The sequence below is a fragment of the Monodelphis domestica genome, chromosome 4 (genome assembly GCF_027887165.1).
Source record: "Monodelphis domestica isolate mMonDom1 chromosome 4, mMonDom1.pri, whole genome shotgun sequence".
NCBI classification, from domain to species: Eukaryota; Metazoa; Chordata; class Mammalia; order Didelphimorphia; family Didelphidae; genus Monodelphis; species Monodelphis domestica.
The window spans coordinates 305,345,844-305,365,338 of record NC_077230.1 but is presented as its reverse complement, the minus strand read 5'-3'; the positions used below and the strand labels follow the sequence as shown (position 1 = coordinate 305,365,338).

The window sequence follows — 19,495 nt, the reverse complement described above, 5'->3', positions numbered from 1 at the left end:
AATATAATTGTAAAAGATTACTATAAGGAATTAATAGAAATGGCAATGGCAATGAAATAACATACATAGGTATGAGCGAGTTCACACAATAAGAGACATTCATATTTGCAAATACCTTATAGATTCAGTATCTATATGCACTGGAGCTATCCTCTCCAGGAGGAACTTAATCATTTCCAGAAAAGGATTTGTAGGCTGTTTGGGATTGCCCAACTTCTTGGTAATTTCACGCTGTAACAAATATTTTACAATATTAATAACATAATTTTTAAAAATCATTAAAAATAAAAAATATCAAGCTATCAGAAGAAAAATAACTGTCATCTATGTGAAAAATTTTTAAGTTATCATAATTTTTAGTTATGTTCTCTCATCTATCAAATTTAAAATGTAAGAAAATTTCTAAACATTTCATAATTTTTAACCTAGTGATCCCACTAAGGAAGATTTATTCCAAAGAAGTTAGTACCCGAAGGAAAAATTCTATAAATACCAAAATATTCAGAGTAGCACATTTCTCTATAGAAAAGTATGGTGAAAAAAATAACTATCACCTGGTGAATGAACAAATTGGATTCCACATATTTAAAGGATTATTACTATGCTTTAGGATATGATGAATATGATGGATTTAGAAACACATCTGGAAGACTTGAATGACTTGATAAGAGTAGAGAAAATAGAGTACATGATACAAAATGACTACCATTATTTAAATGAAAAGTACACTAAAAAAACTTCAGAATTCAGATTAAATTAAGTTAAAATTGATCTCAAAAGGTAGATGATGACAACACTTTCTGATTAGTTATGAGGAATAGAGATTCTGCTTAAAATGTGATCATTCAGTTTTTTGCTTTCTTTTGTTTCATTATTTCTTTGTTTTAAGGGTATATTTAAGAGTGCAAGAGTAAACAGCAAAAAGCTGATATAAAAATAGATCAATAAAACATTTTAGATAAATAAAATATTAGATATTTGAAATATTGTCCTTACCACACATCCTTCAGCCTGTTTGCAGGAACATGTTGGACTAACAAGCATTTCTAATTGGTTTCTTATTTTCTCATCATCTTCTAAAACTTGTGTAAATTTTTTCATAAAATCCTGAGCCTTACCAGGATCAGGCAAATTTCCTTTAAACAAATAATGGAAATAAAATTAAACTTTGAAAAAGACATTCTCAAAATCTGATATTATAAATATTTTATATTATCTTTTATGTCAATTTTGGGATTACATATCCTAAAATAAGCGTGATTTTGAGAACAAGGCCAGTAAATTGTCAAAAAGCCAGTAAACTGTCTAAGAGCCAAGTTTCATATGAAGAAGGTTAATTTGTTTATAGTCAATTAAAAGTTTATGGAACTGAAATGCATATTAGAAATAATCATTAAGATGTAAAAACTAAATTGGAAATGAATAAAATGATTAATTCTAGATAGTTTTTTATAGAATATGTTAAATGTCAAACTCATAGATGTTAACTTTCCAAAGTAATTTTGACTTTAAGATCATTAGACAAATTCAGCCCTTGAGACTAGTAACAACAATTAATCTCTTAATAGTTATTTAAATGATGTTTTGCTTAAATCAGTTTTGTGTTTAGTTTTGAACATTTTGTCAAAGTAGAAAAGTCTAACACAGAGATTTTCATTATCATTTAGAAAGAGCAAAGAGAGAGCAAGCAGCTCCAGATAGTGCAACCACAGCTGGTATATCCAACAAACCTATAGAGGTATTATTTTTTACAGAAAACATAATTCCTAAAAAGAAAGAATGGAAATATGGGTAATAAGATAGTTTTATAAATTCTTATAATATATACCAACCCTTTTACTATCAACTGTTCAACAAATATTTATCAATTAGGTGCTTAGGAAATAAAAATAAACCACGTAACAATCTTTGCTTTCTAGGAACTGTCATTCCAGGGATGTGATACAATATGTACACAAGAAAATACAAAATTTACTGAGTAATTTCAGTAGGGAGAAAGCATGAATAATTGATATGAATTAAAGAAGATCTTATAGAAACATAAGTACTTGAACTATGCTTTAAAGGAAGGGATTCAATGAAGCAGAGGTGAGGAATGGATACATTCCAGACATGGGAGATTACTTATCTAAGGCAAAGAGAATATATATAAAATGTTATGATAAAGAATTCATATTTCATACCCTAGAGGCAGTGGAAATCACTGAGGATATTTTAGTAAAGAAATAACTTGGTGAGACCTATGCTTTAGTAATATCAATTTGGCAGCTATATGGAATACAATTGTTGAGAGGTTATTATAGTCCAGGAAAAAGATGATGAAAATAGGAACTAGAAAAGGATTAAAGAGATGTAGGGTTGAAAAAGAAGAAAAAAATCAGATGACAACAAATTTACAAGCTTGGATAACTGACAGAATGGTGGTAGTACCAAAAGAAATAGAGAAGCTCTGTAAAAGGCATGGGCTTTGAAGGAGGAGGATACTTGCTTCAAGAAACGCTAGATGAGGATTCAGCAGGCCTACTTCCTACTCCGGTCTACAATGCAACAATTCTTATGACCTCAGGCAATTAACTTAGATGCTTTGTGCTTACTACCCAATCCACAAAATGAGGATAAAATCTCTTCCTGATCTGCTTCAGATGAAAAAGTGAGATCATGAAACTCTTGAATAGCTCAACATCCTAACTCCTAATGAGGTTGTAGTCAACATAACCACAAAATCCACACCCTGCTCTGAGAAGCAATGTCATTTACATTCTGGGGGTTATATTTTAAGGAGGACATGACTAAATTTGAGATGATACCAAAAGCTAGCAACAAGGATGGTGATAGGGACTGGGAACCAGGTACAGGGAAAATCTGTTGAAGGATCTGGGGTTTACCCCAAAGAAAAGATCTTGGCTCCATACAATAGGTTTTTTAAAATATTTGAAGGTTATCATGTGAAAGAGAAGGATTCAATGTCATATTTCACTCCAAAGTCCAGAACTGGAAAACCATGGGTAGAAACTGCAAAAAGACAGACTTGGTTTCTAGATAACAGAAAAAAAAAAATCCCAGACCATTTGAGGTACCCACAAATGGAACAGATTGTCCTTGAGCTAGTGAATTTTCTCTCCTTATAGGAATTCTTCAGAGGCTTATTTGTCAGGAATATGGTAGGAGAATATTCCTGTTCTGATCTTTGTTGGACTACCTAATACCGGAGGTAACTTGCAGATCACAGGTTCTGTGATTTAGGAGTCTTAACTCAAAATTCGCCTTCCTCTCTGAAATCCTCTAGCTCCATTCCCCACTTTTATCTTGACTCCTTGGGCAGTTCTCCATGTTTTAGTGACCTTTCATTACTAAGAAGAGTATATATGCCTACAGCAGAAACTAAACACAGAGCTGGAATAAATCCCTTCATTTTGCAGATAAGGAAACTGATGACTGGAGAAGTCACTTGCCCCAGGTAAAACTCTTAGTAAATGGTAGAGGCAGGATTTTAATCTGGGGTCTCTAACTCCAAAAAAACATCATTTTCTCCACTGTATTACTCTACTGCCTAAACAGGGACTGAGACTTAAAAGGAATAATAAAATAAATAGGATTTAAAGGTTTGTATAAGGGGAAGATAGGTGGCTTAGTGGATAGAGAACCAGGCCTACAGATGGGAGGTCTGAGGTCCAAAGCAGTCCTTAGACACTTCCTAGTTATGACACCCTGGGCAAATCACTTAACCTCAACCTCTAGCCCTTACAACTTCTCTGCTTTGGAACCAATACCTAGTATTGATTCTGAGGCAGAAAATAAAGATTTTTAAAAAAATAAAAGAGTATGTGTAGAAGAGTGAGATTTGGAAAAGAGACTCTCAACTCTCTAAGAGACTTGAGCAAAAGTGGAGAGAATGAAGAATGATGAAGATAGGCCTTGAGATATAAAGTGAGGAAGAGTGAGTTCATAATAGATGTCTTCTATTTCTCAGGAAGGTAGGAGGCAAGGACCTCCAATGAGATAAGGTAGAAAGAGGTAGTTTAGGAAGTCTAAGAAAAAGAGGATAAGATTTTGAAAAACCCATGTTAGAAATGAGATATGCAATAAAATAATGAAGGACTGCCATGTACCACATGAAGGCCTAGTTTAGATTATGTAACAAATTTATAGTAAGGTCTGTTGCATGGGTTACTTGATTTTCTCCAGGAATATGAATAGAATGGGTGATGGGATTTGAGTTAAAAAAAGGGACAACTAATGATAAAACAGAAGGGTAAACTATCCAAGTATAGTTAATATTGTATGGATGAATGAAGAAAAAGAGACCAGAACAAGGGTGATAGACTGGAAGTACAGAGGGGGATAGAGGGAATAAAGAATATCAAGTCATGATAAATACTGAAATTTTTCAAGTATGAAATTTCCCAATGGTGAAATTTCCAACATTTATAAGTCTAAGAAATTTTAAGGTTTACAAGGACAAGTATGAGGAAGAAGGTGAGATGTAAGAATATGAGGTTATAATAATGTAGAGGGATTTCAATATTCTGGAAAAATTATGGATAATGTTTTCATCAATGGTATGACCATTCCCATATGTGGTTGAGGTGGATTGAAGTTGGTAGAAAAGGGAGTTGTGTACACAAGAACGGTGGGGAGAGAGGGAAGGTTGTAAAAGTTTTTGAGGAGGCATGAACATGCTACTATCCTCATAGCTTCTCTCCTAAAATATCCAAAGTATTACACATAGAAAAAGAACATTAAAAAATTGCAAACTGTAAAAACTAGCAAGAAAGATAGTGAAAATGAGAGGTTATCTACTTTTCCTATATTATCATTTGCATGCAACTACACAAAATGCTTAAAATTCACATCCAAAAGGGTTATTTAAATTCAATGTTCAGAATTATATGAAAAAAACTTTAATGACTTACTTGTAATTATCATCACCTTTGAAAATATGGCTTTACCACTGGCATCTGTCTGTAAGTCACAAAAAATATATAAAATTGTAAATCACTGCAAATAATTTTCATTATGTGTGAATATATAAAAGAATTTTTTTTAATTTCATGAGATTGAAGACTTTTCTGCTCTACATGGTTAGATAAATACTCCAATTTAATAAATAAGTCCAAAGGGAGTTAGTGTACAGAGGCTCATAGAGTTTAACTGACTTGCCAAGGACTGCAAACTACGTAAGAGTCAACAATGATATAAACCCACATAATTTTGATTACAAGTTGAACCACTGCTCTATACCATGATGCCTGTATAATTTTCATTATAAACTAAAATTTCACTAAAAAGTTAACTTTTCATTACACATAATTTCTAAAAGCATGATTTGTTGATGTTTTCAATCCAAAAGACTTGGGGCCATTGATAAAATGACAAGTAAATGTTTTCTGTTGATATGCGTTGATAACATGTCAGTATTCATCTCCTGAAATAATATTTAAAACAAAAACAACCAAAATTCCAAAAACATCTTCACCTTACTAGCATATTTCCTATTCTGAAAAAAAAAATGCTTGCCAATTAAGATTATAGCAGATTTTCACAAAGTAATCCTAGGTCAACTATAAGCCAATTTCCCTCATCATTCTACTACATGCAGGGCCATAAGGTCTTAAAATTTTCCTAATACTTTTTCAATATATTATATGTAGTTACCAGATGTGATCTATATATATATAACTCACTGACAAGTTTTCATTTATTTATTTATGCCACAGCAACACAAAAATCCCAACTTAAAAAGGCCTTAGCTTTAAAAGTGCAAAGAAAAAAGAAATTATCTATATTTAAGTTGGTAGAACAGGGTAAAGCTGAATTCCCTTTGAAATAATATTCAAATGGGGGAGGAGCCAAAATGGCAGAGTAACATAAAGTGATAAAAATAACAAGGGCAGAAATCGCGAAGCAAGACTCTGCAATTCTATTATTCTGAACCAATAAGAGCTTCTTCACTAGATGATAATGGCTAAGCCCAGAAGCAGTCTACAGTTGTTACAACCCAAACTCAGGTCAGGAACTGACAGAGTTCAAGCCAGAAGAAGAGGAATCCTATATTACCTTGATACCAACCATCTGGGTAGCACTGAAAGCTTAAAAGCCCAGGCATTCCCCCAAGAAATATACAGAACCTTGCTCCAATATAGGTGAAAGATAGGAAGTAGGCTGAAAGAATGAAAAAAAAAAAGCATCTCATGATAAAAATTTGCTTCAGTGACAGGAGCACTCAAAATTTAGACCTACAAATGAATGACTCCAAAACATCTACAAGCAAAGCTTCAAGGAAAAACATAGGTAGGAAATAAATTTAACTAGAATTTTGGTCATAAATTCTTCCCTTCTCCATAGAAGTGACAAGTAAACTATGCTATGTTTCTCTAATTATGGTATCACCTTTTATGTCTAAATCATATACTTATTTTGACCTTATGTTGGGCATTGGGTAACAAATATTGGTCTATACCTATTTTCTGCCATACTATTTTCCAGCTTTTCCAAAAGTATTTTGTCATATACTGAGTTCTTATCTGGAAAGCTAGATGAAACAATAGATTGTTACAGTCATTTACTTCAATATATTGTACATATAATCTATTACAATGATCCACCATTCTATTTCTTAGCCAGTACCAGATTGTTTTTATGACAATTAGAATTTTGGAACAATTTTTATAAAGCAAGTTTTTTTTAAGTTAAAACAATTATTTTTATCAAGGAAATGATATTATAGGAAAAAATGTCAAAGAAATGCCATTTATGAAGAAAGAACAGGAAAAGGAATTTGTCTAAACAACAAATTCTCTGAAACTAAGAATAGACCAAACAGAACACAGTGACTCGACATGGAAAAACATGAAATGCTAAAACAAAATCAAAAGACTAAAAAAATAGGAGAACATTTCAGTGATCTCACAATCAAACCAAAAAACAAAAAATTGACGAAAAAAAATCAAGGGAAAAAAGTATTACTGGTCTACCTGCATGCCATGATCAAAACAAGAGCCTAAATTCTAAATTTCAAGAAATTTTTAAATTGCCCAAAGCTCTTAGAATCATAAAGGAAGGTGGAAAATGAAAGAATCCACAGGTAACTTACTGAAAAGAAACCTTAAAATGAAATCTTTTTAAGAGAATTATGGTGAAAATTGTTAGTTTCAAGATTAAAATTTTTCTTTATTTTTACTTCAAGCAGTCAAAAAGAAAGAATTCAAGTACTAAGGAGCCATGGCTACACATCACATATGATTTAGATGCCAATAGAAGCAGAGAGTTTAGAATACAATATTCCAGAAGGCAAAGGTATAGGCTTATTTATAGTCAAGAATAATTTACAAAGCAAAATAATGTAATCCTCCGGGGGGTGGGGGGGAGGGACCTTTTATAGAAATAGAGGACTTCCAAGATTTCTATGAAGAAAAGATCAAAACTTCAGAGAAACTCTGAAAGTCAAACAGTTATTTTTTTAAAAAAGACAACAAATCAGTAATTAAAAGATTAAGTAAGAATAAATTCCTTAAAATCTAATTTGGAGAGATGATTTGTGTTCCCTCTGAACCACATCATGAAGGGGGAAAAGGGGTGCCACTAAGGGGTGGGGCAGGTACAGTGGCTGACAATTGGACTTTTCAACTGAACTGGTCCAAGGAAGGAATAATATACACATAGAATCTGGTGCAGAAACATTCCACTCAGAAGAGAATAAAGAAGGGGGAGGAACAACAAGGTGGGTAGTGTAAGGATGATGTTGGAAAATAAGTATTGTTTTATTTATTAGTTTAGGGATAAGAAGTAAAGTGGCTGCTTGAGAAAGGAACTGGAGTTTGAAGTAGAGCTGAGAGCATGTTAATTTCAGATGTGACCATTATAACCAGATTTCTATGTCAATTACTCTCTCTGGCAGTTGGCAGAGACACACTCTCAGAGACTCTCTCTCAGGGCTGGAGGAAGTAACATCTTTGCCTCTCTCTCTCTGTCTGAGGGAAAGATCTGAAGGAGCTCAGTGTTTTCCTTTCCCAACTTGGGAAACACTACTGACTATCTATTGTGGTTTTTATAAATTGTTTAACTCTGAGAAGACCAAAGAAAAACCTGGACTTTGGTTTGGACTCTGAGTCTCTTAAGACTCAAAGTCCTAACTGGATTCTTGATGAGACTCAACCAGCTAGTCTTTGCTATTTTATAATTTGAAGGCAAAGTTAAGATTTATAAGGATAATAGCAGTAGTTGATATTCAGATAGGATAAATTTGGGTTTGTCAGATCATGGAGGATTAGTGTAGCCTGTGAAACACAGGAGAAGTGGTTCCTTGCAGAACCTGGGAGTTTATTTGGGTGGATTTAAAATCCCTTAGAATTAGAAATCTTTTATTTGTACTTATATATTTCAATAAACATTCTAAGTTTACAATAAGAGTCTCTTTAACATCCTTGGGCCTAGCCCTGAAGGGAAGAGTTCACATTTGAGCTTCACTTCATCATTGAGGATACTTTTGATTACCTCTATCAAAAGTATCCAAACAGTTTGAACCTGATTGGCGAGTTAAACAGTTTTGAAATGTTTTGAATCTATTTTGGAACAGTTTTCCTAACTATTTGTGTAGCTCACTATTTTTTTTTTTTACAGTAGGAGGGATGGTAGATTAAAGTAGGGATCACTCCTGGGGGAAACATTCTAAGCATGTATAAATATATTTATAGCTCTTTATGGGGTAACAAAAAATGGGAATTTAAAGGGGCATCCATCATTAGAGAATGGCTGAACCAGTTAAAGTATGTAAGTGTGATGGAATATTAATGTGCTATTAGAAATGATGAAGGGGATGGTTTCAGATAAAAATGAAAAATTTCTATGAAATGATACAGAGTGAAATAAACAGAATCAGGAGAACCATCCATATAATATTAATAATAATGCAAAGACAAAGAACTTTGAAAGTCCTAGGAACACTGATCAGCACAATCAATAACTACAATTCTAATTTCTCACTAGTCCAAACATGAAAGACTCAAGAAAACAGAATGAGACATATGTTTTTACATGGCCAATTATTTGTTTTCCTTTACTTATAACAGGGTTTTTTTTTTAATCTTTCTTGCTTTCTTAGGGGTTGGGGGGAGAAAAGGGGCAGATTTTTGCTTATTGGAAAAAAAATAACTTAAAGAAACAAAAATTGTGTACCCAACAAAAAAAAAAAAGATACTCAAATGGATCTGTGATCTCATTAGTGGAAGTATTAACTGCAAAATTTTCTCTGAAACCTATCTAAACTTATCCATGGTGTACAACTTGTGCCCATATTCCCCTAAGTGAGTAACAGCAGATTCATCTGAACTGCTGAGGCCCTCTCATCACAGGTAGCACGAAGACCATTCAATTGAAATATATATGCAATTAACCCTCCTGTGACAAGGAAATCACTTTTAAAAGGCTGATATATATTAATTTAAGGTCGCCAAGGAATTCAGCTATGTAATTCCTAAATGAAAACTCAAGTCAGCCTTCAACCTTTTATGGAGTTTTAATTACAAACAGGAGGAAGAAAGGAATTAGAGATAGAGAGATAGAGGTAGAGAGAAAGGGGAGAGAAGGGAATAGGGCTTAAATACCCCTTCTGTTTAGGCTGGGCCAAAAGGCCCAAGCCCTTAGATAGCTGGGGCAAAGAAAGGAGATCAGTCCCTATTACTCACGTGACCAAAATGGATAAACAGTCTCAGAGCCCCCACCTTCAGCTTCCTTCAGAGCAAGCTTCTCCGAGCCCACTGCAACCACTCCAACAAACTCCTAAAAACACCCCCCCCCCCCCCCGTCTTCAGACCCCCCTATCCTTAAGGACACCATCCAAGTTCCCTCCCCTCAGTTCTCACATCTACCAATCACCTGTCCATCAATTTCCCTGTGCCAATGGAGGCTCTAGCTTAACCCAGGACTGCCCAGAGGTCTCTGGCTTTGCACATGTCTGTTGAAGGTCATATTTTCAAATAATTAAATCTTTGATCCTTTGCTACAGCCCTTCCTAAATCCTGTTAGGACTGAGTAGGGTGGAGATTGATTCCAAGTATCTCCATTGTATCAATTCCAAAATCAATCATGACTCAAAGAAATTCCTGTTCTATGCTTAAGCATAGGTCAAAGTCCTTTCCATTGTTCAGCAAAAGGTTTCTGTCCTAAACTAATCTTAAGAAGGGAGGAGGGGGAAACTCTCATGCCAATGGGGTTCACATTCCAATAGCCAAGACCCACTATCAATAGGAAATTTTTCAAGTATGAAATTTCCCAATGGTGAAATTTCCAACATTTATAAGTCTAAGAAATTTTGAGGTTTACACTCCCTCTTGCAAGACAACCTGATATATCAACCTGGTATATTTGTCTTTTTAGCATATATTTCTTTGATGGTATCTTTTTGTCCTCTATGCCTTAATTCTCTATTTGACAAGTGCTAGGACAGGTCATACCTACAATGAGGCTCATTATTATTCTTTGGGGTATGTACATTTTCAATGCTAAATAACTAGTGTACTATGAGTTGGACTCCAACAACTCTACTCTAGAGGCATTTTTATCCTATTCATATTTGGTTTTTATTAATTCATTATCGTTTTACAATTTCCAATATCTGCATGTATACATACATACATACATACACACATAAATCTCATTTGCCATCTCTCACTTTTATACAGATGATCAATTACAATGCTAAAACCATGACAATAAACTTTTTAGAATGCAAAATATTAATAACCACATGAAATGCTTCAAATTATCAATAAAAATATAATAATGCAAATGAAAACAACCAAGTTTCATATCACATTCAGAAAATATGCAAAGATGACACAAAATGGCAATAATTAAATACTGATGGAGCAGTTGGAATATAGGTGTTAAGAAACAAAGTGAAGAAAATGTCCATATGCTGATCAAGAAATTTCATTACCTGGTTTATATCATAAGGAAGCTCCTGACTGTAAAAAGTCTTCATATATGCCAGAATATTTATAGCAGCAATTTGTGTAACAGTAAAATATTAGCAACAAAGTAGATGCCCATCAAATGGAAAAGGGCTAAAGAAATTGTGACTCATTATCATAATGGAATATTGCTCTATTATATGAAATTATAACTATAATAAAATCAGAGAAACATGGAAAGATCTACAAAAACTGATGTAGAGTGGGTGAAAAAATTTGTTCCATCACATCCCAAATGGCAAATAATATAAATAAGATTACTAGAGAGCTTTCCTAAAAGCAGAGTAAAGGATGGCAATGTTTGAAAACATGTTTCATGAACTTATAAGCCATTGGAATCATTATGCTGATCAGAGTTTCTAAGTCTTTCAAAGTTTTATCTTTACAATATTGTTGTCGTTATATAAATTATTCTCCAGGTTCTATTCCCTTCACTCAGCATTAATCACGTCCTGTTCATTGTTTCTACAATTAATGCAATTATCTTTTCATGAATAGTGGCAGGAAATGCTCAAAAACCAGGTACAGAGAAATTATTTGTACAAGTTAGAAACCAGAATCATAGAACACAGAACTTCAGATGAAATAATTTCATGTTATAGTAATTTTATTTTCCCCATGATATCCCTTCATTTTCCTTCCCCTCAAACCATTACCATTAAGCTATTTTTTTTTAGCAAGAACAAGAGGCCACTAAAATATGCTTTTAAATTAGATGAAAAAATATAGGTGACATTTTTATAGCATCTTAAAATAAAATCAAAATCTTTCATCTGAGTCTCAAAACCAAAAAAGTACTATTGTTATTATAATTCTTTTACAAATGATGAAATGGAGACTCAAAAGATTATGCAATTTGGCCATTGTCACAAAGCTAGAAAGTTAAAACATCAAACCAGACCTTTAAAATCTCAGGTCCAGTATTTTTTCTACTATATAAAAGGAGTTTTAAGACATTGTAAAAGTGTTCTGGATCTGAAAGGACAAGAAACACAAGGATACTTATCCCTCATGATTAGATGTCATCTTTTCCCAATTATCACCTAAGAGGCATCCTGTTATAGTCACTAGGAAGTGATTTAAATCCAGAAAGATCTGAGTTCAACTCCATCCACTGACATATAATAGCCATATAATTCTGGGTTAAGTCAGTTAGCCCATCACCATCACAGGTGATGCTCTGAGACTGTAAATTGCAGAGAAGATGCTGACTTAAACTAGTAGAAAAAATTCCTAACCTAGAAATTTCCTCTACCAATTAAATTACAAATATGGCTTTTTGGGCTACTTTCAAAATATAAAATTCTTAAAAGAAGAGATATGTCTTACACCACAATATGTAGTACCATATTATGCAAACAGAATCAATAAATAGTAAGCAAAATTGAAAGAGGGAAAGTGGGGAAGGAGAGAGAGAATTTGAAAATGTTAAGGAGAAAGTTGGTGGTGGGATAAAATCTAGGCCCATGATGGAGAATCTATGATACACACACCAAAGACAGCATGCAGAGTGGGCACACAGGGCTGCCCCTTGCAGAGTTGCTCTTTCCCCCCTCCACTGTGCCCCTGCGCTTACTCCCTCCCCTGAGCAGAGTGCGCAGTTCACGCCCCTCCCTTTATCCTGCCCCTGTCTGAGACTAGAGGCTGAAGGAGGATTGGGGGGTTGGGGGGTCTCCTTTCCCAACACCAGTGCGGACCCCACCCCCTAAAAGATCTCCACTTCCTTCCTGGCCAGGTGAGAGTTTGGGGGTGACCCCAACCCCCAAAGGTTAATTGTGCTCCCTCTGGCTCCTGCTCCCATCCCCACATGGGTTGTAGGCCAATAAGCATGCAGAACTGGGTGCAGGGGAGAGTCCCCATGGCCACAGGAGGTATCTTCTCAGGTATCAGCTGGCTGGGAGCTGGCTCACCCCACCCACAAATGCAGAGTTGGGGGCACTGGGTCTTTGAGCTGACTATACCATAACCTTGCCCCATCTTCCCTGCCCATTGAAGCCCAGAAGCAGGTCCCTCTCTTGGTCAGTCCTTGGGGCAACTAGATGGAGGGGTGGGGCTCCATGGCTACAGGAAGAGGCTTCCCCAGGTTAGACAGGGCTGGGCGCCTAGCCCTGGCCTGCCCCCTCCAAGGCAGAGGGACAGGGCACTGCAAGCAGAGGGGGTACCACTGCCACACAGTCTGAGGGCTAGGCAGAGGTCCCTAAAAGGTTAACCATCACTGCAATGATTTAATCAGCCTAAGGAATTACTAAATGAAACTCTCTCAAATAATGACAAGCTGACTATCTCTAACTCTAGTCTCAAATATCTGCCTATGAAAATGAAAGGTTAAGTGGGCTATCCCAAGTCCTCAAAAGGGCACATATGGGATGTAGGACAAGGATACAAGTCTTCCAAACTGCAACTCTGGACCTCTTATCCCCCTCCATGCTCAAATTGAGAAAATAATGGATTCATTCAACACCAAAAATAATTTAAGCAACAACAACAAAAAAAAATTACACTTACTTTGGGTTGTTTGATTAAATCTAACAAATCCTTTACTTGATGACGGAGAAGGTTTTGACATTTCCACATTTCATTCAATGCTCTGAAAAATATCAACAGATAAATATAAATTCCAAGAGAGAACTACCTTAATAATATTCCAAAATATTAACATGTTTTAAATATGTAGCATTCATAAATAATTCCAAATTTACATCAACTTATTTTATTTAAAACTATAGCTATTTTCCATCTAAGCACTCTACTACAACTTTCCTAAAAAGGTCAACAACTGCATTATGAGCAATTATGTAAGACAATAAGCAAACAGTAGTTATAATAATAGAGTACTGACAAAAAAATTAAGAAATATGATTGAAATAATGGTAAAAATATTTAAGCTATGACATGAAAGGCAGCAACATTGACTTAAAGAGGAAATCAGACCTATATAAATGTGTACAAGAATCAAAATATAGTGCCCAATCCCCACAAAAAATCACGTCCTTCAGTTAACCAAATACAAAATTCTAGAATTAAAAGTAAAGAAAAACATTGTACCAATATTTGGTTCATTTTGCTGACAATTACGTGTATATACATATCTGTGTAATCAACCATCAATGAAGATAGAGTATCTCCAAAATTATAAATCTTAAAAGAAATACTGAAATACATAAATGAAATTATTTGGATACATATTTTATACATGTAAATATATCTATACAAGTTCTTTTTTTCACATGTGATTGCTTATATATATATATATATATAGTGTCACCCCCCACCAAAAAAAATTTAAATCTGGTCCTTTTCAAGACTTAATATTTTTTTGTTCTAGGTTCAAATTTGGCCTCAGACACTTCCAAGCTGTTGTGTAATAAGAATCTGTTACCCAAAAAAATACAATTCCCAGCACCCCACTCTCCTTCTCAACTTACGTGCTAATGTAGGGAGGTTATAAATTTTGTGTAGCCCCACCTCTCACACTCTTGATCTGATCGGTTTGGTGGAGGTGGCGTGAAGTGAAAGCCAGGAGACTATTGTTCACATGGTCTTAATTTTGTTAGATAATTAGGTTTTTTTTACTTCTATTTCCTTTTTATTCCTTCTACTTCAAGTGATTATTAATATACTCTATAAAATATAATTCTTGGAGTGTTGGATATTAATTTAAATCCTATACTATGTGACCCTGGGCAAGTCACTTAACCCCCATTGCCTAGTTCTTTACTACTCTTCTACCTTTGAACCAATACAAACTATTGATTCTAAGACAGAAGGATTAAAAAAAAAAAGTTGCAAAATGTACTTTATAAAGTGTTTAAGTGATTAAAAAAAACTTGGAGGACTTTTCAGATATCAAAAAGCCCCCTTGTGACAATGGTGATTGACATAATACATTCTGAGAAATATTGATTACCTGAGAGATGAGATCTAGGGCAAATTGCCAAACTAATGGCCTATAGGTAATGTTTGCAGAGATCCCTTTATATTTGAGTTCTATAGCACTGGTCTAGAGAAGAAAAGTAATTCAAGTCAAAGGAATTACTTAATTGCTTAAAGTTCGTACACAAGCATAGAAAAGGAAAGATTAGATCAAAGGATCACAGATTTCAGCTGGAAGAATCTTAGAAGTCTTCTTATTCAATATCCTCATTTCATAGATGAGGATAATGAAGGCCATAAAGGTTAGTGACTTGCAGGCTTATAGAAGTAATAAGATAAGAAACTCAGAGGCCTTTCCACTAAACAAATCTGTTTTGTTTTGTTTTTTAAGATGAGGTAAGAAGAGGAAGATAATGTGCATTAGTATAAATAGCAATACCAAATAGTGGTATCTTGACTTAGAAAACAAATTAACTTTACCTATGTTTTACTCAACTTTCCTTTACTCCCACCACTAACATTTCTTCATTCCTATATGTGTGTGTGTGTGTGTGTGTGTGTGTGTGTGTGTGTGTGTGTGTGTATATGCTTTCTAATCTAACTGTCAAAAATCACAAAATCATGCCCTTAACTGTAGCAAGGCAATTATTTTGCACATCCAAATTAATTTACTAATTCATTAACCAAAATATCTTTTTCTAACCTTTTCATCCTTCCTCAAGCTTATTCCCTCCAATCACACATCACCTGAGAGCAATTAATATCTCATTATTTTACTGAAAAAAATTAAGATTACTTGCTAAAAGCAAAATGTCCAGAAAGAAGAAGGTACTGATTAGTATATACTTCATAGTAGTCTATTTAAACCATACATTAAGTATTATGTTCAAGAGTTCTTTGTAGGGACTTCCAGGTAAACATGGCAGCAGCTCTAGACACAGGACTCTTCCTCTCCTCACCACCAACCAATACAGACTACCTCAAAAAGCCAAAAAAAAATAAAAAATAAAAAATAAAAAAAATATATATATATATTCATATGAACGAAGGTACATGGGATTTGGGCATTTCCACACCATTAAAGGGTGAAAAAGCTTCCACAAAATGCAATTTGGTTCACCCTCCCACACCCCACCTATGGAGACAGAGACAGAGCCAGTGCGTGAGCAAGGGGCACCTCCAGAGCGAGTAAGGGGCACCTTTGGGTCCTTGAGACCTGATTGAGACCACCAAGAATCTACCCCTGAGAGCAGCTATACCTGAGGCCCCAGCAGGCTGAGGAGCGCACACTATGGGAGCGTGCACAGTTAGAGAGCACAGAGAGGAGCAGCAAACAGCAGAAGCTGCAGAGACTTGAGAGCTGATCTCAGCCAAAATTCTTGCTCCTTTGCTCGATATACAGAGAGCCTGCCCATCTCTCTCAGATTTCTGACTGAAAAGGGAAAGAAAAATCACCACAGTAATGGCAAATAATGCCCAGGAACAACAACTTCCCAACACCAAGAAAAACAAGAACAGATGGACCCTGGATAATTTTTTAAAAGGATAAACTCGGGCTACAGAGGGAATATAAAAGGAAATACAAATAAATGCACCAAAACCTTAAATAAAATGGAAATTGCCCACAAGCTCTTGAAGAATTTAAATAGGAGCTTATAAAAAAGACAGAAGCCTTCTGGCAAGAAAAGTGGGAAATAATTCAAAGAGAAAATAACAGTTTAAAGGACAAGAACTCCCAATTGGAGAAACAACAGTGGGAAGCCACAAAAAGCAGGATAGACCAAACCGAAAAGGAAAATCAAAAGATTATAGCAGAAAATAAAAAGATTAAAACAGAAAACCAAGCTTTAAGGACCAGAATTGGGCAACTGAGAACCAATAATCTTACAAAACAGCAAAAATTAATAAAGCAAAGTCAAAAGACAAACAAAAAAGAAGAAAACATAAAATATCTCACTGAAAAGATGACTGATCAAGAAAACAGAGCACAAAGAGACAATGAGAAATTGTTCTGCCTGAAAACCCAAAATAAACAGAAAACATGACATCATAATACAAGAAATTATCCAAGAAAACTTCCCGGATGTTCTTGAACAAGGAGGCAAAACATTAAGTGAAAGAGTTCATAGAACACCTGCTACACTAAATCCTCAAAGGACAACTCCCAGGAATGTAATTGCCAAATTCAAGAGCTTCAAAGTTAAGGAGAAATTTTTACAAAAAGACCAAAACCAGACAATTCAGATATTAAGGAGCTCCAATCAAGATTACACAAGATCTGGCAGCTTCCTCACTAAGGGACATCAAGGCTTCAAATATGAATTGATTCTGCAGTCAAGGAATACCTATCCATCAAAACTGACTATATACTTCCTGGGGAAAGTATGGGCACTCAACAATATGGAATATTTCCAAGTATTTGTAAAGAAAAGACCAGAACTAAGTGGAAATTTTGATATCCAAACACAAAGATCAAGAGAAACATGAAAAGGTAAATAAGAAAGAGATGGAAAAGGGGGAAAATGTGTTTTTTTTTTAAACTTTCTTCTTTAAGGGCTTCAATTATTTATATTAGTATATGGGGAAAATGTTATCTGTAATTCTCAAAAATTATATTCACTATTATAGTCATTAGGGGAATCATTCACAGGAAGAGAGTGAAGAAATAAGTGTTAAATGGGGGCAGCTGGGTAGCTCAGGGGGGCAGCTGGGTAGTTCAGTGGAGTGAGATCCAGGCCCAGAGACAAGAGGTCCTAGGTTCAAATCTGACCTGAGACACTTCCCAGCTGTGTGACCCTGGGCAAATCACTTTACCCCCATTGCCTATCCCTTACCACTCTTCAGCCTTGGAACCCAAGACTGAAGATAAGGGTTTAAAAAAGTGCTATAAGATGATATGCAAAAAAAAAGAAAAAGGGATTGGGGAATCGAAGATGGAACCAAGAGATATTTGAAGAAATATAAAATAAATAGGATAATCTTTATCACACAAGGGAAGGGAAGGGGAAGAATACTCTTATGAGGAGAGGAAGAGAGTGCTAATAGATAATACTTAAACCTTACTCTCAGTGAAATCAATTCTGAGAGGGAAGAGCATCTAGATCTATTGGGGTATTGAATTCTATCTAACCCTATGGGGAAAGTAAGAAGAGAAAATTAAGCAGGGTTAGGGGGACAGGGAGTACAAAAAGGGAGGGAAGGAAAAGGGGGAGGGAACTTAAGAGACCCTAAAAAATTAAGAAGGGAACAAAAAGTGAGGGGGCAGAAAAGGAAGTTAAAATTAAGAGTGAGAATTAGGGGGACTGATTAAAAACAAACCATTGGTTTAAAAGCATATAGCAAGAGAAGAAAAGACAAAACTAGGAAAGGATATCAAAATGCTGGGGAATAACAAAAGTGGCAATCATAACTTTGAACGTGAATGGGATGAACTCACCGATAAAATGAAAACAAATAGAAGAGTGGATTAGAAATCAAGATCCTACTATATGTTGTCGGCAAGAAACACACTTGAGGTGGGTAGACACTCACAAGGTTAGAATGAAAAGTTGGAGCAAAACCTATTGGAACTCAACTGATGGAAAGAAGGCAGGAGTTCCAATCATGATAGCTGACAAAGTCAAAGTAAAAATAGATCTGATTAAAAGGGATAGGGAAGGTAAATACATAAAAGGGAGTATAGACAATGAGGAAATATCACTAATCAACATGTATGCACCAAATGGTATAGCATCCAAATTTCTAAAGGAGAAACTAGTGGTGTTGAAGGAGGAAAGAGAAAGTAAAACTATACTAGGGGGGAGAACTGAACGTAATACTATCAAATTTAGATAAATCAAATCAAAAAATAAATAAGAAATATAAGAGATGTGAATGAAATCTTGGAAAATTTAAGAGTTAATAGATATATAGAGAAAAATGAATAGGGACAAAAAAGTAATACACCTTTTCAGCAGCACATGGTACATTCACAAAGACTGACCATGTACTAGGGCATAAAAACATGGCAAACAGATGCAGAAATGATAAATGCAACCTTTTCAGATCATAACGCAATAAAAATAAATCAGCAAGGGTACATGGAGAGGCGAATAAAAAATTAATTGGAAATTAAATAATAGGATTCTCCAAAATCGGTTAATTAGAGAAAAAAATAATAGAAACAATAATTTCATTGAAGAAAATGACAATGATGAGACAAACTGCCAAAATTGATGGGATGCAGCCGAAGCAGTACTCAGGGGGAAATTTATATCCTTGAATTCATATATTATCAAATTAAGAAGGGCAGAGGTCAATGAATTGGAAATGCAAATCAAAAAATTTGAAAGCTAAACAAATCAAAAATCTCCACATAAAAACTAAATTAGAGATTCTAAAAATCAAGGGAGAAATTAATCAAAAGTTTCTTTCACTATTGAACTAATAATAAATAAACCCAGAAGCTGGTATTTTGAAAAAAACAAACAAACAAAATAGTCAAAGTACTGGTCAATCTAATAAAAAAAGGAAAGAAGAAAACCAAATTAACAGTATCATAAATGAAAAGGGAGACCTCACCTCCAATGAAGAGGAAATTAAGGCAATCATTAAAAACTATTTTGCTCAATTATATGGCAATCTAGGTGATATGGATGAATATTTACAAAAAT

General features: G+C 34.7%; 1 protein-coding gene across 8 annotated transcripts in view; it reads right to left on the bottom strand.

Annotated features, from left to right (window-relative positions):
• PDS5B (PDS5 cohesin associated factor B) overlaps positions 1–19,495 on the bottom strand; it is a 237,245-nt gene that overhangs the window by 91,561 nt on the left and 126,189 nt on the right. For all 8 annotated transcript variants that reach the window (XM_056825157.1, XM_056825155.1, XM_056825156.1 and 5 more), the window contains 4 exons: positions 13,476–13,557; positions 4,914–4,962; positions 997–1,136; positions 116–231 (listed from right to left, as the gene is read on the bottom strand). In XM_056825157.1, the coding sequence (XP_056681135.1) occupies positions 116–231; positions 997–1,136; positions 4,914–4,962; positions 13,476–13,557 (387 nt within the window). The remainder of the gene's footprint in view (positions 1–115; positions 232–996; positions 1,137–4,913; positions 4,963–13,475; positions 13,558–19,495) is intronic.